We start from the raw sequence: 23,141 nt of genomic DNA on the forward strand, positions 1-23,141 counted from the left end.
CTAGAGCTGGAAAATGAGTGAGGAAGAGGAGAGTGACAGGAGCTAATAAAAGTGTGGCAGAGATACGGCGTCGGCGCCTGAGCTGTGTTGATTTCTGGTGGCCTAGTTCCACGCGAGAGTTATTGACAGAACCTGTTGGGCACACCGAACACGACTGACGCAGAGGAGATAAGCAGAATCCGTGAAAATAGGCGGCGACGCATCATAAAATTACACCTTTAAAATCAAAGGCCTGGGTTTATTTCACTGTCAATGCAAAAATCCCATTAATTAATAACTTCTCATTTGCAAAAGGCGACACAATTGTAATAAATGGAGATAAATAAACAATTTTAGCAAGTATGTTTGTTTCTATTGAGAATTACTCACTTCTCATGATACGATACAGAGGGTATGCAGGTGATGTCACAGCATAATCAACAGAAGCCAATAGGTTCAGGTTATAGAATGTTATGATCCTATTAACTGCGTTACACGTTCACAAGTCATAGCTAAAAAGAAAATGTATGAATTACAAAAATGAAAACTTAATATCAGTCACTGGGTCCATGGTCTCTCTGTACAAGACCAAAAAATTCCTCAAAAACAAAATAATTCAACCTCTATATAACATTATAGCCCCTTAGGACGCTGTGATGTTACCTGAAACCCAGCAATAGGTTGCGTTCACGTTTTAGAAAGTGATATAATGTCAGGTGGAGGCCAGGGGCCAACACAACTCTATGGGACAGATACAGTTTTTGTAAGAAATCTCCAAAATGAAAATTTACAAATGATTTTCCTGACATATTATTTTTATGGCTGAAAGACCTTCCTATTGGCCAATATCACGCTCATGTTTTTGAATATTGTCTCCACTTTTGGACGCCTTTCTGAGAAAATAATTGTTCCCAGGTAACCGTGGAAACAACAGGACATTAGTTCATATGTGCGGACAGAAAAGATGATGAACTTTGAGACAGTTTTTGTTTCATGTGGACTCTTCCAGTAATGACTGAGATATTAACCAAAAACTAAGACAATCTGCAGTTTGTCAATTACCACAGTTACCATAGTTACCACCATGGCATTTTCAGTCGCTCCACCTCAATTTTAAACTGCAGGCTCTTTATTTTGTTGTGATGTCACGTGAACGCAATCTATTGAGTTATGAAATTAGTTGTTTGTTTGTTTTGACGCTTAGTCCAAAATGTTGAGAGTTCTTTTTAGAATGATATTCATGTGGACTTCCTCTTCTATTTTTACCAGTAACACAAAAATAAAATGACTGCTTTTATTTTATTCACTGGGAGAAATGGCCTTAATTAAAGCAATTCGAAAATAAGAGGCATGGTTTGAACCTTTTGTCTTACGTTATAACTCGAGCATAATATGAAAGAAAATATTAACGGTGAATATGAAAGTGTAAATTGGTGCGTAATGATTATGTTTTATACAAATAAATCCTGATTGCACATTCAAAACAAGGACAAAATGAAACACAACCGTTTAATAATAGGCATTTTGTGTGTTGTTTAAAACCATCAAATTAGTAATTCATCAACCAACCACTGAAACTCACCCGACAACATCGCTGTCTTTCAGAGATCCCACCCATTCGAACATCTGAATAGAATATCACTACTATAAAAGAAGTCTGTTTGTATGAGTCTAAGTTGAGTTGGTGTTGTCTCAAGGCTGTGGCACGACTTCAGCCACAAGACGATACTCGTTGTATTTGGCACTTTCAAAATAAAAAGATTTTAAAGGATAACTCTTCGTTTGTTCATCTTTGCCCCTCCACAGAGCATGTAAATATGTCCACAGAACAAACTGACAAATAAAAAATACACTAACAAAATTCAGTACCAGTATCCCGACAAATAATTTAAAACGGAAAAGAAAGGGCAAAATGATAAATGAGTGAAAATACTGCATAGTACAAATGCCTGGTAGCAGTTTTCGTCCGCCCTCTTTTTCACGGGACAGAGGGCCAACAGGGACAGACCACAAGACTCATCAGTTTTTAGGATGACCAAGGAAATTATTCATCCAAGGAGATTCCAAAAAGTGACTGTTGGCTGTTGCCCCAAGGACATTACACAGTCCACAGCGCAGGGCCGACCTTTAAGATCAAACTCTGAACAGAGGATGACATTAAATCCCATGTGATCTCGTATCCCTGGAAAGTAATGTAGAGCTGGCTTCTGGGAAAGTCACTCTGTTATTCAGGTTCACTGCTATTTGTAGTCTTATCCCACTCTATGCTCTCCTCGCTGTGTGTGGGGGAAGGAAGGGTCCCGGTAGCCCCTCCCGGACGCATCCTCAGCCCCTGGAAGCGCCGGCACTCGGGGCATATGCGGATGTGACTGCAGCCTCTGGCCGCCAGTGCTGCCTCTGCAGCCAGTCTGTGGGACAGGGGCTCTGGCAGACCCGTGCCCGTACACAGTTTGCCGTTACTGAGGCTGACAGCAGCTGCTCTGGCTCGCCGCTCCTCCAGGGCCAGAGGTCGCGGTCTCAACATGGCCGCCGCCCGCCGCCTCCGCACCTGTAGACTGTCCCGGCACAGCACTATCCCCTGGAGCTCCCTCAGCATCTCCTCACACACCGACTGCTGTGGCCACACACGAAAGAGAGAGAGAGAAACATGGGGAGAGGGGGATAAGAGGAAGAGAGGCCCGACAGCTCACTGACTGACTCATACAGCACATTAAAGCAGCCCACAAAGAGGTTACGCAGGTAACCGTGGAAACAACAGGACAATTAAACAATCTTAAGTGCACAGAACAACAAAGGCCATCTCTGGATGAAAAAGAAGTACACAGTGCTACGAATCAAGCACACAAAAGCAAACTGAATCAGAAGTCTGCACATGAGCAGAGCCACAGCTGCACAGGCTACAAGACAGTACACACAAACACACAGGTGAGTTCAAGTAATATTCTTCTACAATGAAAAAATCCATCAGATTTTGAATAAACTGCATTTTTATGTGAATTGCAGGTTTAATAATAATTAATATTCTTCTAATATATGTAAAGACATTCAACTATTTTTTTAAAATACATTTTATATTTGATGAAAAAAATATACCTGTATGTATCTACACTGTATGTGTGACGGTTCATATCTGAAAGAAAGGCACGAGGTTGTCCTTGATGTTGTGCAGATTACAATCTCACGAGTCTAGCAGATGGACGGGGGACACCGTGGCATGTGGGGGAGAGGGACACTAAGCAAATGCATGATATATAGCTCTCGCTCACCTCTGTTCCTGGAGTCTGTCGCAACATCCACACAAACTCCAGCACCGCCATGAAGATTGCCACAAGGAGGCCACACACCAGCACTACAAAGATTCCGCCTATGTTCTCCATTCCTAGTCCTGGGACAGTAGGAAGACAGAATGAGGATACTGTTGAAAAGCAAAGAAGTCTTTATGAGAGTGGGTGTGAAGCCTGACCGACCTTTGGCGCGGTGGTCCTCTTCTTTGGGACACTTCCCACCGTCCCACCACTTCCTCTTGAGTATCTCCAGACGATTGTCTTCCTGCAGTTTGAGGATGGCCAGGTCAAACTCGTCGCGGTACACTGACCCTGCAGGATGGAGAGGAGACGGGCTCGCCTTAGTCAGCTGACTCACATATGGCACAGATTATTTCACAGCCTCATTATTAGTAGCAGAGAAGAGAGATTAAAAAGCTTAAGATGTGTTTACAAGTCACAACACCAGTATGCTCGAAATGTATCTCCGCTTAAGGATCAAAGGAATTCAAATCAGTCTTGTTTTGTCTTTTCTTAAGCCGAGTGCTACAATCACAGTGTAAGTGAAGTCTGAGTTTATCCTCAGTGCTTCAGGACAGTTTTACACATCACAGTTGGTGCATCACTGCCGTTAAGTCTTCCTCCCTTTTCTGACTTTGTGCACCATTTCCTCCCATGATAGCAGCTAATGGTTGGGCTTTACTTTTCAATTTGATTTTTCAATGTGACATTTGAGGTGTTCAGTTAATACCCCTGCTTCCTATTCCCGCGTCTTAACTTCTTTATGAAATATAAAGTGATTTTAGGCTTTTGTCTGCATTCATTTTACTTTTCTGCCAAACTTTTCATTCTCCGTTTTACTGTCTTCACTTTCTTCATGAGCCTGTATTGAACGTTGAGTTTTTACCTCTCTTCAAACTTAACTTTATTTACTCCCAGTGGTACTTACCCAATGGCATGCCAATGCCATATCCCTTGGTATCCAGCAAACCTCCAATCTGTGTGAGGTTGCAGTTTCTCTGACGATAGTATTCATTCATGGTGCTCTCGAGGAGATAGGCGTAGTTAGAGTTGAGCACACGAGCAATGCCCTCCTCTGTGCTCTTCACAAAGACACCGGGCTGTTTGGAGTGCATGAAGTTCCACATGCGCTGGTATGTCTGGTAGCGGGAGTTCTGTGAGGACAAAGACAAATGGATCTCTCATGGAAAAGCAATTACACAAAGGCTAATGCAGTGCTACTTAGATTTTTATTGTTTGACATGTCTATTTCATATTCATTTATTTTGGTATGCCCTGAAGAAAGTCGAACGCGGCCGAAACGCGTCGACATGTCCATTCATTAAAGGACTTTTAACCAAGTATCGGAGTGCCTCGGATTTTTCCCTTTTTTTTGCCTATACTCATTTATTTTTCCTTTTATTGGCTTGCCTGTCTACTTTAGGATCCACTGCATGTAGAGACAGAACAACAGTGTTGGGGGTAACGTATTACAAAGGTAACGAGTTACACTACTTTTTTCAGTGAGGAATACAACATATTAAACAAAATACAGGAATACATTAGTCATTGCATTTCAAGTAACTCAAGTTACAAGAGCATTTAAATGCATTTAAATGCACTTTTGCTCCGTGGCCTTATTACTATATTCCAGGGGTCCCCAACTAAATCAACTCGAGGTCCGCAAACTTTTCTTTCGCAACTTTCGACATATGTCCAGGGTCCGGACATATGCAGTCAATTCAAATTGTTTAGATAATTTTCAATTCTACCTTCAAAATTAAGTATATTGAGAGGATGAAAAGGCTTTGGGGTCCGGACTAAAGCCTCTGGAGGTCCGGATTTGGACCCAGGAACAGTAATATGAAATCAAACATATGACATTTTTAGAGTTGTAATCACTAATATAGAATATATTACATTTTGTAAGTAATTTGCCCAACACTGCAGAACAATGCAAGATCTCTCTTTATCTTCAGCTCACTATTCAATAACTGTTACACACTTATTAAACACTTTCTCTGACTGCTGTTGCAACCTTTGAGCAGTCACATCTCCAGAGACAGACGGAGTGTGTGTCTCTCAGAGGCCTGAAAAGATCACATCCCCCTGAGGAAAGGGATATTGAATGGCCATGGCAAAGATCGGACAGAAAACAGATAAAACTGTGGTTAAAGGAAGACCAGAGGAAGGACAGAGGGGCGATGTGGAGGATAACATCGCTGATGGTCCATTGATCACAGGTCAGTGAGATGAGTGTGTGTGCGTGATTTCACAGCATTTACTATTCCATCTATCATACGCAAAGAGGGCTGTGGCCTCTGACCTGAAAGAAGGTCATGGTGGATCCTCCGTGCATGGTGCCATACTCAATAGCAGTTTGGTCAGCTAAGTCATCCACAGACTCGATGGGCACTTCCATTCTCTGCACCGTCAGGAAGGCCGCCAAGTTGGCCGTGTACGATGAGATTATGATTAATGTGAAAGCCCACCTGTGGAGCAGAGGTACATATGTATTCATTGAGAAAATAACATGCAAATGGGACAGCGGATTAATGAAGAGTAATGCCGAGGCGAAGGGAGGATGATTTAAATGCAAGAGGGCTGTGCACCTGTGAGCCACAGAACCTCAGTCAATGAAGAGATGGATTGGATGAATGGAAGGAGATGATATGACAATGTCTTTGATGAAATAGATGTGGCCAAGGTTAATGCTGTTAAGAAAAAAGGTACACACTTTATTACGTACACATAAAAATAGAAGCCCTAAATGTGCATTAGACTAATAAATATTCAGTCCATATAAGAAAAATACTCAAAGTCTTCAAGCTATCAAACTAATTTCACTTGACAGAATTAAGCATAGAATCACTTCATTAACTTCTATAACCTGAAAGGAAAAAAGCACAACTACAACACCTTGCAACTCCTTCTAGACATAATCAATTCAAGGCACATTTCTGGAGTAAATACTGACCACACTCCACTGACGCAGCGTGTGGATAGAGCTCGGGGGGCGATTGTGGACCCCTGCTGCATGAAGCCTCCGACGGGAAACCAGAAGCTGTTCCCGAGAGAGTACTGGTTTATGAGCAGGCTGCAGCGGCCCTTCAGACACGGGTGCGGGTTGTACCACTCGTAAGGTGTAAGCCTGCAGATAAGCAGATGGACCACAAAGAAAGACTTAAGTGAGGCACGAGGGGGAACGGGAATCGGAGCTGAATGAAGTATTCTGACGGGAGTGAATTGAACAGAACGGTGAAGAAAAATAGGCAGTAAAACAAGTCAAAACACAAGCTTTCTGCAAGAGGGAGCTGGTTTAAACCTTCTCTCTATTCCCCTCACACTGTCTATTACTAAGACTAATTAGGACATTAATATTCACACTTCCGTTTGTTTGACAACTAAAGACATGTTGGACTGGAATCAGCTGTCATTAAAGATGCAGAGTTTCTTTCTAAATACTCATGTAATTAAATAAGGGTGTTTGCTTGTGCACTTGCTGTTCACCATGAAGCCAGCAGGTGGCAATGTGACGCTGAGACACACCTCTGGGAGTAGACTATGAAAGGGAAACATGAATGGGGGGGGTGGAAAGAAGCAACACCTGAATTTGCTTTCATGTGTTTTCACCAAAGAGCTCCACCTTTTTTTGTTTGTCACATTCTTTCCACCTCTTTTTGTTTTCACCCACACACACACACACACACAAAAACGACATACCTGGCCACAAGAAAGAGGACGCAGCTGACAGCCAAGTAGGCCAAAAGCATGAAGAGCCAGACACCGGGGGAAAACGGATCCAAGAAGGAGAAGTATCCCGGCCTTCGCCCCTGGAAAACACACAGAGCCAGAGACATTAGACACCAGAGACGCCCAAATACTTTGATAGTGATGAAACTTGTGGCTCTTTACGGAGACAGAATGTTTGAAACCCATTCATTTCAAAGAGTGGCTTATTATTTTTTTTATAGGAGCCAGCCTGATAAGTCATTCTCCGAGGACTATTAAGGCAGGGGCGTATTTAGACGGTTATCAGACGGGCACAGGCCACAGATGATGATCATAATGCTGAACGGTAAGTGCTCAAATCTTAATCAAACTTTAGATTAACCTGTAAACAAGGGTTTGCCACATTAAATAAACTGGTGATGGGATTTTTTTGAGGGAGTTTTCGGAATCTGTTCCTCTGTTCAAAGGACTGACGCCAGACAAATAACTCTAAATCTGGGACGTGATCGCTCTCAGACACACTGTTTGATTTAAATCACCCAAAATTACAATGGGACTGATTCTTACGCTTTGACAAATGTGTGTGAATAAAAGTGTCACGATTAATAAGAAGAGGCTATCTGACAAATCAGTCTTAGTGCAAAAAGCTTTCACTTGTGCTGCCTGCTCTGTTGCGGGGCTGATTCTTGTGTTTGTTCAGGGGAGTTTGGGGATAAAGTTGGCAGAAAGAAAAAGATTCAGCTCTTTACACAATTGAGAACAGTTCTAAGCTCAAAAGAGCCAGTTCCATAACTTCACTAAAATAATCAGTGAAAATAAGTCTAGGCACACCCCGATCACTGCGAGGCTGAGCTTTGTAATCATTCAAACTTATACCAGGGCAAGTTGTTGAAATAGCACGTAAATTAAACTTTGTGCCATAAATAGAAGTAATTAAAAAGCTTTCACTCATGTTGGCCTGGGTTCACACTGTTGCTCGTTATATTACACTGTACATTTGTTTAATAATTGCTCAAAAACAAAGAAAAAGGTCATTTTCACAAATGAGATTCCACTTTGGTCAAAATCCGCTTTGGTCATTGTGCACCACTTTTTTAATCTCTGGGTCAAAGCAAACAAGCAGTAGCGTAGGAGTCCGTAGGTTAAGTATTTTAATTTGAAAGGTGAAGATGGGCTTATTAGCATTTTTATAACATTTTTTTCAACATCTGCACAATGAAGATTAATTACAGAGAAAATGTTGCTGAATCTTCGACTTGATGCCTTTGCCCACGGAGCTGCATCAAGAAGTGTGTTAAGCAATATTTACTGCTGCTTGTGTAAATTGGGAGGAGATAAAAAGGTGACTGGGACAGCAAATAAAGGATTTTTAATATCATTGGGAACGGCTCTGTCCTAAATGATAACGCATAATTATCGGAATCTCATTTGCATGTAAACAGTGGGATCAACACTGCGCTGCATGAAAACCACTCTCCCGTGAACTGTAAACAGACTGTCTACAATTAGATTGCCCCGTCAATGATAAAGACGATATTTCCAAGTAAGGCATCACAATTAAGTGTCAGTATTAGAAGGACAGTATAAACTCATTTGGAAACAACAGAAAAATGTGTCTCAACAGATAAAATAAATAAATCCAATGTTTCCTGCTACCAATACTGCTGTAACCCATTTTTCTATGGACAGACACAGGCGGTCCTTCTAGATTCAGACTAGTCATACTCACTGTCTGCTCCAATTCCAATTCCACATCCAGAACATAAACCTTGACCCAGTCGATGTTCCCTGCGTCAAGTCCCCGTTGCCAACACAAAACCTAACCTGAATAACTCTGACCCTAAGGAGAAAATGACCATGACACACCGAGCTACATAGCCTCCCCGATGAACAGCGGTACAGGGGAACAGAACCTCTACAATCATGTTCTGAAAAATATGTATTCTTGTATAAGTTTAGCCGTTCGCAACGTTGTTAATGCACCTGGATGTTGTTAAAACAGAGGGCCTGGCCTGGTGACCCCTTTAGCTTTTTAATCTGGCCTAAAAAGGGTGACCAACACCACTGTTCTCTCTGACATAATTAAAAGAAGGCTAATAAAACTGCTTGTATTTCCTTTTTCTTTAAATGCATAATTGTGTATAGGCTTTCAGTCCTCCAGTAATTATCCACTGTTGTAAATATTTTCAAATATCGTCGACAATATCGTCGGGGGGAGTGAGGGGGGGACTGGTGTGGGGGTGGACTGCCGGGGGTGGGGCATGTGCTAGAGGAAGTCCGTATGGTGGGGGCTGGAGACGTGGGTGCAGGGGGGCTGGAGGCACGTGAAGGTGGTCGGGGGAGGGGGGCAGTGTCCACTGGGCTGGAGACATGTGAAGAGGAGGGAGTGGGGGGGGAATCAAACCGGTTGAAATGTTCGTTGAATTCATCCGCCCCGCGCTGGTCTCCATCAGCTGTCCCTCTGGCACTCTGTCCAAAACCGGAGATGTTCTTCAGTCCCCTCCACACGTCCCGTGCGTTGCCCTGCGCCAGCTTCTGCTCCAGCTTCTCGCCATAGTCCTTCTTGGCCTTCCTGATCCTCCACTGGAGTTCATGCTGGACTTTCCTCTGCTCCTCTCGGTCCCCTGAGTTGAAAGCCCTTTTCTTTTGGTTCAGGAGGGCTTTAAGTTCAGGGGTCACCCAGGGGTGGTTGTTGGAGAAACACCGTACCTTCCGGGTTGGTACAGAGTTTTCCACACAGAAATTGATGTAGTCTGTGATGCAGTGGGTCAGGCCGTCGATGTCATCTCCATGAGAGCTGCAGATCATGTTCCAGTCTGTGGTCCGGAAACAGTCCCTAAGTCTCTCTTCAGCCTCTTCACTCCACACCTTCACAGACCTCTTCTGTGCTGGCTCCTTTCGCACCTTGGGTGTGTAATCCGGCCGCAGTAGGACGAGATTGTGGTCTGAGCGTCCGAGCGGGGGGAGGGGGGCAGAGGTGTAAGCGCCCTTCACGTTAGCATACAGAAGGTCCAGGGTCTTATGTTCCTTGTGTGGCACTTAACATACTGCGTGAGTGTGGGGATAGTGGTGGAAAGAGAGGCGTGATTAAAGTCACCGGTGATGAGCAGCAGGGCGCGGGGATGACGCATATGTATATCCATGTTCATCCATGTATATCCACGTATATCCAGTGTCTGCGTACATTGGTGTGTGAATGAGAGATGAGACCAATAGGCCAGGAAAGCGCTTCTCTTTGGTCCTCATGGTGAGGAGCTGACTTTGCTGTAATACCACCCCCTGGTGGCCAGGGGCAACTCCAAAAGACACTTGGTAAACAGCGTTTCTATGAAGACACTGCACTGCTTAAAAGCCCGGCTCCAAAGAGTTTTTCTTTTTCTAAAAATTGCCATGACCCATGTCACAACGCTGAGCTAGGTGTCATATTTTTAACCACACTGTTTTTGTGTATCATAAATAAAAATGTTAAGCCTGAAGCTATGATTCACAGGCTCTGGAGCACCGTAGAGGCTTGTAGCCAGTCCCGTCCTTTTGCCTTTTTAAAGGGACTATACGTAGTTTAAAAATGTTAAAATTATTTAACATGTTCCAGCAATGTCCTAAGATGTATAATGTGCCCAGACCTATTCACCATAAATCCTGAACTGTCACTCATAAAGCTGTTACTTCGGGTCTGAAGTGCCGTCATGCACGAGCTTGATATAGAAGCGGCAGTTACCGATATGGCCAGAGGTGGCAGTAGTGAGTATAAAATGACCAGCTTGCATCCAGTCCCTTTAGGGAACATTTGTAGGAGGAGATTCAACAGCCACATGGGATCATTTCTATGAATTGGGCTAAATGGTTGACCAGCTATCTATATATTATATTTACTGTATATACACTGCTCACAAAAACTTAGGGCACACTCAAAAAACACATCCTAGATGTCAATCAATTCGATTTTTCGGATGAAAATCTTTATTCATAGTGTAGGGCAATGTGTTGAGAACAAAATAACATAAGAATGATACATGGAAATCAAATTCTCAGCCCCTGGAGGTGACAACTCAGATCACTGGTTGATCCAAATTCTGTAGAAATTCCTCCAAACGAGTCTATATCATCCTCAGTAGTGTGTGTGGCCTCCACGTGCCTGAATGCACTCCCTACAACGCCTGGGCATGCTCCTGATGAGACCACGGATGTCCTCCTGAGGGATCTCCTCCCAGACCTGGATTAGAGCATCAGTCAGCTCCTGGACAGTCTGTGGTGCGACGTGGCGTTGATGGATGGACCGAGACATGATGTCCCAGATGTGCTCTATTGGATTTAAGTCTGGGGAACGGGCAGGCCAGTCCATAACATCAACACCTTCATCATGCAGGAACTGCTGACACACTCTTGCCACATGTGGCCTAGCATTATCAGGCATCAGAAGGAACCCAGGGCCCACAGCACCAGCATATGGTCTTACAATAGGTCTGAGGATCTCATCCCGGTCCCCAATGCCCGTCAGGGAACCTCTGGCTCGCACATGGAGGGCTGTGCGGCCCTCCAATGAAATGCCTCCCCAGACCATCACTGACCCACCACCAAACCGGTCATGCTGGATGATGTTGCAGCAGCAGAACGTTCTCCAGGGCGTCTCCAGACTCTGTCACGTCTGTCACAGGTGCTCAGGGTGAACCTGCTCTCATCCGTGAAGAGCACAGGGCACCATTGGCCAATCTGCCAATCGCTGTGTTCTCGGGCAAATGCCAATCGGGCTGCCCGGTGTTGGGCAGTAAGCACCGGCCCAACTTGTGGACGTCGGGCCCTCATAACACCCTCATGGAGTCGGTTTCTGACCGTTTGAGTACCAACATGCACATTTGGGGCCCTCTGGAGGTCATTTTGTAGGGCTCGGGCAGTGCTTCTCCTGTTTCTCCGTGCACAAATGAGCAGATAGCGGTCCTGCTGCTGGGTTGTTGACCTCGGTCGCCCCCCCCCCCAGGTCTCCTGGTGTACTGGCCTGTCTCCTGGTATCTCCTCCATGCTCTGGACACTGCGCTGGGAGACACAGCAAACCTTCTTGCCACAGCACGACTGGATGCGCCATTTTGGATGAGCATCACTCCCTGAGCCACTTCTGTGGGTTGTAGATACCTCCTCATGATACCTCTAGTGGTGAGAACACTGGACAAATGCAAAAGTGTTCCAAAAATACGGTACAAAGGATGAAGACAGGGAAATGGTCTGTGGCCACCACCTGCAAAACCATTCCTCTTTTGGAGTGATCTTGCTAATTGCCTCTCATTTCCACCTGTTGTCTGTTTAATTTCCACAACACCAAGTGAAACTGATTCACAATAAGCGTGGCTTCCTAACTGGACAGTCTGATATCCCAGAAATTTGATTGACTTGGAGTTACATTGTGTTTTTTGAGTGTGCCCTAAGTTTTTGTGAGCAGTGTATATTATATCTATGGTAGATATGATATCTTATATCTTATATATATATATATATAAAAAAAAAAAAAAAAAATTTCCTCACCCTCCGCGGGCGGTCTCTCTTTTTTCCTCCAAGCTCGGGTCCTCTACCAGAGGCCTGGGAGCTTGAGAGTTCTGCACAGTATCTTTGCTGTTCCTAGAACTGCACTTTTCTGGACCGAGATGTCTGATGTATTTCCTGGGATCTGCTGGAGCCACTCCTCCAGTTTGGGGGTCACTGCCCCGAGTGCCCCAACGACCACGGGCACCACTGATGCCTTCACCCTCCAGGTTTTCTCCAGCTCTTCTCTGAGCCCCTGGTATTTCTCTAGTTTCTCGTGTTCCTTTTTCCTGATGTTGAAGTCGCTTGGTATTGCTATGTCGACCCTAATATATATATATATATATATTATATCTATGGTAAGACCATTTAGTAAATTATTATTATTTCTAGACAAGAGCTGGGGCTTTCTTTCAATCAATTCCGATGAATTAATTCCAGAAGGTGTCATGCGAATCAAAATATTAATAAAAGTTAACCGCACTTTTCCAGTTTCCTTGTTCCTTCAGGACGTTGCTTAGGGATGAAAAGCCAAAATGTTTTTGGCTTTTTGTCTGTTTTACTGTTCACACATTCACATAAACTTTCATCATTTTCCAAATTAATTCAAGCTGCTATTGTCTTTGTTTGTCTCTGTTTGAAATGAACACAGAGGCCTCACATCTCCACTTCGAATTTTGTTAAAATGTGGGATAATACAAAGAAGCATCTAAAATATACCTCTCAAAATAAATACAACCTCTACATAAATTATACTTAATTGCATTTAATTCATTACAAAGGCCATAATTAAGTCGATTAAACAAGTATTCGAGTCCCACCACTGTTTTAGACATAATCACAACAATTATTAAAAGAAAAACAAACCATTTCAATATTTTTTCCAGAATCACGCAGTCCCCATTTTCCGGGATAATGGTTTCAAATGAGGTTTGTTATTGTATTACGGCTCTTTGCTGTCGCAGTGGGAGGCCAAAGCAGTCAGTGAGTGCTCTCAATGAACAGCTCGTAACACAAATCAAAAGGTCAAGTAATCAGCTAAACCGCAACAGCAACGATAAAGCTAATTTCATCTCAGTGACCTATACTTGACTTGCTGTTTGACCAGGAGCACATTGTTTCCTCATCCAGAGAGGAGAGAGAACAAAAAAAAAAAAGAGAGAGATTAATAGCTTTGGCTCAGACCAAAAGGCTGGCTGTAGGCTGCTGGTATGTTTGGATCTGTGACCAGTCGTGTGGAAGATAAAGTGGCTGAAATAGAGCTGGCAGCATCAAGACCAACGGGAATATATAGAAGCTAATTCATAGCGTTTCATTATCCGGCCGCAACAGCTATTGTCCTCCAAATGAAACCAATTACTAGTGAAGCCATGCCAACTTAGAACCTTCTGCCTATTTTTTTCTATATGTTGTATTTGTTGTAGAGTGGCTGCAATAGGCAACAGGAGAGCCAAGCTACAGCGTGTGGGCCATCTGCTAATGACCATGAAATAGAAGCAGTTGTCAGGGGCAGAAGGGCACTTAAATTGAAGGGGGATCAAACAACGAACTTTTTGCATGCAGTAATGAGAGAGTGGATTTCAATAGAGTTGAAATTCTTTATCGCCCATTCTGAGCTCACCTGAACGTAGCCAAATCACTTTTATGCAAAACACTCAATTAGAGACTCATAGGGGACTCTGTGCATGCCAAAACACTGTTGTAATACATTTCCGAGGTCCTTGAAATTAAATTTGTTTCGAGAGGGTGAATTTTTTGGGTGGGCATTTGTTATGATAAGGAGGTCCTTTTGCTCTCGGTGCTGGGGAAATTTCATTAACTGAGCAGAAGTCGCCTGCATTTGCTGCAGAGAAGGGGAATAGATGGAGCATAAGGAAAGAGTGGGTCAATGTCAATATGTCAATATCAGTCAATGTCGTTTTTGAGTGTATGAAGCTGGTTAGCTGGAAATGCCAGTGAGCAATCGTGCAGTGAGAACACCGAATGGTCATTACAGCACCACGTCACAGCTAGGTTCATTCTCCCCAGGTTCCTCTAGGTACCACGGTATCCCCAAACTAACACTAAAAACATGTGCAATAGGCCAGAATGAATGAGAGCATATGAGTGAGTGGTTGGTGGTGGATGGAGTGGCTGATGGCGCAGATTGGCAGCCTCGCTTCCGTCAGTCTACCCCAGAGGTGGCTGTGGCTGCAACAGTATCTCACCACCACTGAGTATGAATAACGACTACAGTGTGGCGCTTTGGTAAATGGACTCAACGTATATAGCGCTTATCAGGCCCAAAGCGCTTTACAGTAAGGAACCCATTCACACTCTCATTCATACACCAATGTATGCAGGGGGCAAGGTGGGTGAAGTTTCTAGCCCAGGACACAACGACACTGTGCATTTGCAGGACCTGGGATTCGAACCCCCGACATTCCGATCACGAGGCTCTCTACCAACTGTGCTACCGTCAGGTTAGACAGGCTAGAAAGTGTAAGCCATTGTTATTGTTACTAAAGTGTCCTAGTAATGCTAAATGCTGTTGGCGTTGGGGTTACTGGGGCAATACTGATGTGCTGACATGAGCCTGCCTGTTTGCTGGTCCAGTTTGGTGCATGCTGAACCAGCTATTTGTTAACAACTACCTCAATTGTCCACACTTTCAGTTCCCACCAAGGTGCTATTATAAAGATTAAGAGGGCTGCAGCCTTCTGGGACTCCCATAGCAGATGGCTTAAGGGTGAACACCAATAGAGTGTAAGAATAAAGCCAAAATTAAGTGAAGAAATTTAAAGCATACCCACTGTGAGGTGAGACGCAGTAATATTTAAGCTTTAAGACTAAACTTTGTTTCTAGAGTTGGAGCTGAAATGATCCGTGGTGGGTCTGCAGCGGGGAAACTAATGAGCACATTGAGATTCAGGAAGTCAGACTGGAAACAGTACATACACGTACAAAATGGAGCATAGGACTGTGCATTTTTTTATTCAACAAATAGTTTACATTGGGAAATAGAAGACTGGCTTTAATAATGCACAAAACAAAAAATTACATCTAGGTGTTTTATGACTCTGTTCTTTCAAGATCTGCTTTTTTCATTTCATTTCCAAACAGACTCCGCTGTAGTAAAGAATAGCACAAAGTTCTGGTGCCGAGAGATTACCCCTGCATTGGCAGAGTGACTCCAATTTACCGCAGAGAGCAGAAGTTAAGGAGGACTGAGGTGAGCAGTTACCATGGCGCACTCGGGATTCATCGCTGTAATTAAAAGTTCAGTGTCACGCAGACATTAATAACACCAGCTCAAATATTAACAACATGGCACTTATCGATGACAAATAGATGTCAGAGCGAAACTAATGACACTACAGGTGCTGTCAAGTCAAATGTTGTTTAAGCAGCCAGTTCCAATGGTTCACTTCTCTCCGTATCCTTCCGTGGACGTGTGTTTGCGCGCAGCTGTCAGTGCTGTCAGTCATCTAAATGGGGGCACAAACAGAACGTGCCCGGGCAAACAGGCGTAACCCAGTGCCCCTCAATGGTAAACAGCCAGTGGTTCATTATATAACAGCACAGGCTCACTGCAGGCGTAGCTAATGTGCCAATTTACCACATAGAAGGGGGAGACGCTTCGTGAAGTGAAGACTGCACTAACGATCAAGTCAACAAATGCAAAATAGTCGGTCATTTGAGACTAGTGTTGGGCGAGAGCTGTAGTAGTGAAGGCAGGAGTAGAGACAGGCCTTTTAATTACTTCTCTCATATCTACATTTTCTTCTTCATTTGCTGAAGTTTGTAATGCGCTGCCAGCATTTCAGAAATATTTTTAGCAAATCAACAACATGTAATGATCCAGCCAAAAAAAAACACCTCTTCCTACGTCTCATGTGGGGCGTGAATAGAGCTCGACTGATGTTTGTTTCTTGGCGATACAGACACTAATGTTTGATGCCCAGAGCAGCCAACAAGCGATTGGCTCTGTCAATGTTTTGGGGCAAATTTTAATCATTTTTCACTTGCGTTGCTTGTCATACAGGAGTTTGCCATTGTAGAAAAGGTTTTCATTCTGTCATCTGTACTCTGATGTTTTGTAATTGAAGAGAGAGAATTTGTCAGCAACTAAATATCTGGCAGCAGGCTAGATTCTAGTAGTTGGGGATTTCTGTGAATGAAATTAGACAGGGAGGTTTCTGTTACAGCTAGCCCTCCATGTACAGTATAGTTGTCCGTGAGTCTGAGCTACAGCCCCAGTCAGAACAATTAACAACCCAACAGTCAAGTAGGAACCAAGTCAGTGTAAACAAAAGGCTCAGCGCAAAAGTTCAGGGTTTTGTTTTCTTTTTTAGAGCTAATGACAAAGTAAAGCCCTCCCTAAAAGAAAAGAATAAGAGTCGACCCTGCTGCTAGTAGAAGTACTCGGTTGCTGACGAAGCCTCATGTGGTGAGAAGTGAAAAACAAAAACAACCTTGATTAAAATCACAATTAACTCAGTTGCTGTAAATAAAGAGCACTGTCACACCTCCAACAATATAAGTGAAAATACATCCACAGCAACGAGCCTAACAAAACATTATGTATCTAATAAAAGAATATGTTTGCCATTGGTCTTCAGGTCGCTGAGACAAATGAACATAAACTATTCAGCCACTAGAGTCCTCCATCATAGAACAAATCTGGCTCAGAATAAGAGCGCTGCATGGTCACAGGTTTAATAGAAGATCTTCACACACTTACATTAGCTGCCTTGAATATATTTTATGGCTTATTGTTGTCGTTATTAGGCTGATATGAAAGCATTTGCAAGTGAAAAGACAGCACAGCCCCAGTACATGGCTGAAACACCCATAATGATCTCATTTACAAGGACATTTATGAAAGTACCAGAATAGTGGGCAATTGACGGCCATTACAGCTTGTACTAAGCACATATACATGGCTTCACTCTCGTAACTCGTGCCTTCGCTCCACCTTGTCCTTGTCTTGTCTTGTCTCCTTCGATGGCGGGTCTTGGGGGAGTGCTACTTGGATTCTGCGGCTACGGCTGGGAGAGCTGGTAAGGTTATCCAGTCAAGGATTTTACCTAGTCATGGTGATTCTTTGTATTCATAGCACACCCCTGACCCCCCTCGAGGCTGCCTGTCTGTATACTGAGCTGACTCAAGGAGACTTTCCATTGTCATTTCCACTCTGCTACTTGCACATCGCCTCACGTTTCTCGGCCTTTCCCCGAGTTTTCCTGGGTCCAGCTCATCAATTTTTTGACTCACCTCACCCGATCTTCTCCTAGGTCCTGGCCCTTTTCTCACTCTTTAGTAGTGTGAGTATTTCTAATTGTGTCCGAGTGGATGCTTTCAGGCGCCGCGGTTGTTGCGATAGCTGCAGGGGCAATCTTCAGATGGCATCGGATTTGGCTGAGGTCACGGGGTCATCGGCGGCGGCACTGTTGGCAGTTAAAGTGCGTCCACACACAGGGCGGCGCGTGCATGTGTTCTTTAGACTGGGGTTGCTCGTGTGAGGAGTCAATAAAGATCCGTATGCCGTGCCGTGCCCCGCAGGCAGCTGCTGCATCTGACACGGCTACAACACTAATTAACTCCCATGTCTAATTAAGCACCCCTCCATCCACAATGGTGTAGCGCACACTGCATTGGATTTACATAAGCAATATGTTCAAATTATGGACATGGACAAATATAAATGATCCCACAGCTCGGGGAACTTGGTTTTACTGCGCACCGTGGTATAAATACAGAGGGAGTGGCACTAAAGGCAAGAGCAAATAGAGCTGCTTTGTTGTGCATTGTTTGATTTCAAATCCAATTTATTTATATGACCCTGAACTCCTGCTTGTCCCAGTGGGCTTTACATACCCTTCTCAAAATACTATTTCTACCAAAAATGTGCCTGAAACAAGTTCCTCTACAGAGAAACAGCGAGGCAGGCACACTGCACGACTGACACAGTTAGGGCTGGTCTTTTGCTGACAAGCTGCTACCTCAATGTGATTTGTTCCCATATTTTTTCATTTCAGTCATATGCCCTAGAAAGTCACAGTCGAGAAAGAGTAAACAAGGCAGCACTGATTCCTCCAGAGAATCACAGCGCACTGTTTCTGGAAAAACTGTCACACGTCTCGCAGTATCTATAATGGAGAGCTGAAAATATTCATCTTTACATCATGATTTGCATGTGATAGAGGAAACGTTCATATTTTCCCCTTTTAGATACGTTAAATCATTGGAGAGGGCTTTAGAAAAATGTAAACTTTCTATACAGAGTGTGGTTTTATGGTTGGTTAGTTAAACAACAAACATACAGCAACAGAGAGGATAAATATAGATAAACTTTCAACAGTGTGAACGTAATTAATACCCACCAGGCTCCTTTACTTGATGGCAATCTCCGCTCCTATTGATCAGACTGAAATTTTCATTTAAAGTTTGAAATAAGCTGCAAAGCCCCTTGTAGTCTTGCAATCAATGATCAGTGGATTAGAACTAAGTGCAGTCACACAAATACAAATATTGAATAGTGGTACCACTGAGTCATATCTTTGAAACTGCCAAAAGGCAATCTGAACATACACAAACTAAATGGGACTAAGCGCAGTAAAAAAAAAAAAGAAAAAAAAAAGTGTCCTTCGCTCCTTTCCTATCTTCTGCATCTTATCAAACTCTTCACAGCTTAGCGCGTTATCTTAATAATAAATGCATTTCTGTCAACATGGAGGCCGGAGTTTGACGGTCCGTGTGGCAGCCGTAGAGGACGTGAACCCTGTTACACTTCCCCAAACTGCCAACGTGCTGCCCACAACTTGAGCTGCGACGGGCCACCCAGCATCCCATTTAACATCGCACCTGCTGCACATATCGATCCAATCTCCCCAACTGCTGGTGCTAGATTGAGTACCTTTCTGCCCCCCCCCACCATTAGCACTAGGAACAGCTACTAGCGCTGCACAATACAGTACATTTCCAAAATATTGTAAACAACGGACTCAATATCCATATCTTAAGAAGCTATATATGCATTTCCAATGCATGTATAGCGAATACCGAAGAATTAGAATTATGCAGTACTACAACATGTAACATCATCTCTACTTAGGATGAAAATGAAAGACATCTGATTGACAGTGGAATTTTTATGTACTCGGAATCATAGCTAAAGAAGATAACAGTTAAAACACGGCCCCAGAGAGCGCACGTTTATGTGAAGAAACCAGCAAATGTGGCACAAACGTAGCAGCGCTGTCTGACGAGCTACATTCGGATTTACTTAAGTTCTGGTTCACTCCTCAGACTAAATAAAGACATCAAAGAGGACACAGAAAACCTTTCTCTGTGATTCTCAGTCTGAGTCAGTGTTTAAGCTGCTCAAGATACTAGCATGCTACCGGTTAGCAACTGTCAACAAACTGTCAATGGCTTCAACACGATAAACACATGTGTGGCTCACATCTATAAACACTGAGGAGCACTGATGAGCTCTGACCCCTGCCACATGTTGTATCCAAGGCTAGATGTTTGGAGTGTGGTTCAGGGCTTTCTCTTGGAGAGGCTTATCGTGCTGAAGCTAAATGCTAACCGGTAGAATGCTAACGTCTTGAGTAGCTTAAACACTGACTCACTGGTTTCTTCACATAAACGTGCGTCTCTGGGGCCGCGTTGTTACTGTTATTTTCTTGAGCAATGATTACAAGGACAGTACATAAAAATGCCACTGTCAATCAGTTACCTTTCATTTAAAGTAGTAAAGATATTGTTACATGTTGTAGTGCTGCATAATTCTACTTCAACATTAAAAATGTCACAAAAGTCACATGACTGAAAGGCATGTAATTCCAACTCACTGTGGTCTTAAGTTGTTTTGGTCTTAAGTTGTATTTTCAAGCCTTGTTTTACAATGGGTTGAAAAAATGGAACGTACTGTGCTGAAATGGTTTGGTAAAAAATCGCAACAATGCCGTTATCACATTGTCTGAGAGAGTAATTGTGCAGTCCTAGCAGCTACCATAGAGATATTTGATCGAGGGGAGTTCACGCACTGCAAAATGTAAGTAAACGCAGCGTTGCGAGACAATATTAATGTTGGCTCAGACATAATGCCAAGATACCTGGGATATGGCCAGTGCTATAGTGAACCCAAGTGTCACCTTGGCTTTTGAAAGGGGGGACTTGATGATTAATGGGGTTGCAGCATTCCAAATAGTTGCTCATTTCCCCCCACTGTACTGCACTGCGTTACACAGCGCTGGGGCACAAGAGGAGGGGATAAAGTGACCAAAATAGAGGGCAAAAGAGGAGCGTCTCTGAAAGTGCCACATTCATCAGGGAGTGCACCGAGTAAAACGCCATCTGTCGCTGACCAAGTGGGGGTCCAAAAACGCGGGGAGGAAAGAAGTGAAAAGTGCTGGATGCAATTAAAAAGTTAACACTGCGGGGACAGAGGGAAATAAATAAAGTTGAACAAAATATTGACAAATTATCGAAAGATCAGAAGATGCAATATCCATATCACAAAAAGCCTCCGTCTATTGCAAAATCACATGAGATTTACACATGTTTTTGCTTGACTAACAGCCAAGCAAACAAACTTGGTAAGATGAACTCTAGCCAGTTTTAGCCCTGACACAATATGAATATATGAACAAAGAAATAATGAAAAAAGACCAACTAGTGAGAGAAGATTGAATGGTATATTCTACAAGCATTGAGGGGAAATGAATGTACTCTGCGCTAAAGCAGCGGTAAGGTTCAGGGGACGTGCGGTTTGTGGATGGATTTCGACAGGCTTGACAGAAAGACTGCGTGGGGCCAAATGCGAAAGTGGGCCTTTTCCAGCTATTAGACACGGCAAAACAGCGGGCTCCGAGGTGAGTGCTTGTGCAGAGCGGGAGGGTGGGGGTGGGCACAGTGCGAGGTGGGTAACTCACCAGGTGGACTCGGTACATTATGCTGATGCCCAGGGTCATGAAGGGCTTGGAGAAGTCGATGACCTTCTCGCGCTCGGCTGTGATGGTGAGGCCCGCCAGCGCCAAATCGGCTTTCTGCAACACATCGAAAGCAAACATTGCATCAGCTGTGGAGATACTTAAAATTAATTACTCAAAAGAACCCCAGAAAAAGATAAGGGTGGCAGAGGAAGAGGGCCATTGTCTCGCATGCTTAGGAAATAATCACTGCTATATCCAACAGCGCCTCTTGTCTGCCAATAGCTCCATCTATCAGGGCCGAGGATAATCCAGCACGGACACTTAGAGCAAGTGTGTAGGGCATGAGAGGCTATAGCCACTGTAGGCAGCCAAGGGAACAGTGTCATGACAAATCACTTGACAAAGCAGAGGCGGGAATAACACACACTGGTCACTATGCTGAATATGGGGTGGATTCTCACTAATAACACAGGCCAGTAAAGTGCAACTGCAAGGGATTTTTCCACTCCCCGAGGAGCACGGTGTTAAAGCAGCTATGCATTGGTTTTTGTCCAGTGCGGGAGGAGCTAAGAGGATTGGGAGAAAGTGAGAGGAAAAAGCAGTGTGTGTGTGTGTGCCTTTCAAAATTCACAACCGCCCCAAGGTTTTAATGTCAAGGAAATGGAGAGGGACGTGTGGCATTCATGAAAGCTCATCTGACTTGGTGATACGCGAGTCGCCACTGATCTCTGTTTTTGACAATTATCTCAACCTTCAGAATACATCACGCACTGTCTGTCCCCAAAGCCTCATTACTGACTGGTCCCCTGTTTCAATTAGCAGATACCCATGTGTCTGTAGCCCGCTCTGGTGCGGGGTTCTGTCCTGAGGCCCAGGGCTTTGACTCTTCATCATCTGTCGTCTCCAGCCAATTCTGCATCTTTTATTCCTCTCCGTGTCCTTTGAAAGTCTGATCGCCCGCTCCCGCCGCCCCAAAGCAAACCGCGCATAGGGAGCGACCGTTCAGACGCTTCTCACAGAAAATGTCAGTGAATCATTGAAAAATGAAATTTGAGCTGTAGGAGCCAATAAAATATTTATATGACAAAAGAATATTAATATTGATCACTGGTGTCTCAATGCTATAACGCCTTGAGCAAATTGAGCAAACATGCAGTACAATATCGGCAGGTCAGTGAGGCATTGAGACTGTTTACTCGTGACACAAAACAACACAAAGAAAACAACACAGAATCAACGCTGCAGGATTTTAGCATTTTAGCTCGACAGTAACAGGTTATACAATGACAAACTAAACTGTTGATTTGTCTCTATTCCAAACACCTTTCTGACATCAACATTCATAGTATGTTGGCATAAAGTTATCTTTTATCGAGATAACGAAGTATTGAGATGCGGTACTAATTGGCACATCCAAAAAAGATAGAATAATTGTTGGCTATAAACTTGTAGCAATAAACAGAATAAATAAAGTATGTTATTGAAGAGGGAACACTATTCTAACACGGTTAAAAGTTGTCCCATTTTATAACAGATGATGGAAAAAAAATTATACTGAGTCGATTTTGTTGACACATTAGACCAACCTTTTTTGTCCCACATACCCCTGGAGTTCATTTACACGAGTACCTTTTACCTCGAGGGTCCAGTCAATAGTTTTACAAAGCGATCATCAAAACTCAGATTATTCAGTGTTGTGTTCAAAATGAAGCTAAAATGCTCAGAAATTCAA

The 23,141-nt window shown here is 43.6% G+C and overlaps 1 protein-coding gene across 3 annotated transcripts in view; it reads right to left on the reverse strand.

Annotated features, from left to right (window-relative positions):
- Positions 1–1,214: 1,214 nt before the first annotated feature.
- Positions 1,215–23,141, reverse strand: part of grik4 (glutamate receptor, ionotropic, kainate 4) — a 245,855-nt gene continuing 223,928 nt past the window's right edge. For 2 of the 3 annotated variants that reach the window (XM_079580066.1, XM_079580065.1), the window contains 8 exons: positions 21,410–21,523; positions 6,966–7,075; positions 6,220–6,393; positions 5,569–5,734; positions 4,192–4,417; positions 3,447–3,575; positions 3,246–3,364; positions 1,216–2,593 (listed from right to left, as the gene is read on the reverse strand). In XM_079580066.1, coding sequence (XP_079436192.1) covers positions 2,204–2,593; positions 3,246–3,364; positions 3,447–3,575; positions 4,192–4,417; positions 5,569–5,734; positions 6,220–6,393; positions 6,966–7,075; positions 21,410–21,523 — 1,428 coding nt within the window. In that variant the 3' untranslated portion in view covers positions 1,216–2,203. Of the gene's footprint in view, positions 2,594–3,245; positions 3,365–3,446; positions 3,576–4,191; positions 4,418–5,568; positions 5,735–6,219; positions 6,394–6,965; positions 7,076–21,409; positions 21,524–23,141 lie in introns of all 3 variants that reach the window. The other variant, XM_079580067.1, reaches the window with a different exon arrangement.

This window comes from Gobius niger (assembly GCF_951799975.1).
Source record: "Gobius niger genome assembly, chromosome: 1".
Taxonomy (NCBI): Eukaryota; Metazoa; Chordata; class Actinopteri; order Gobiiformes; family Gobiidae; genus Gobius; species Gobius niger.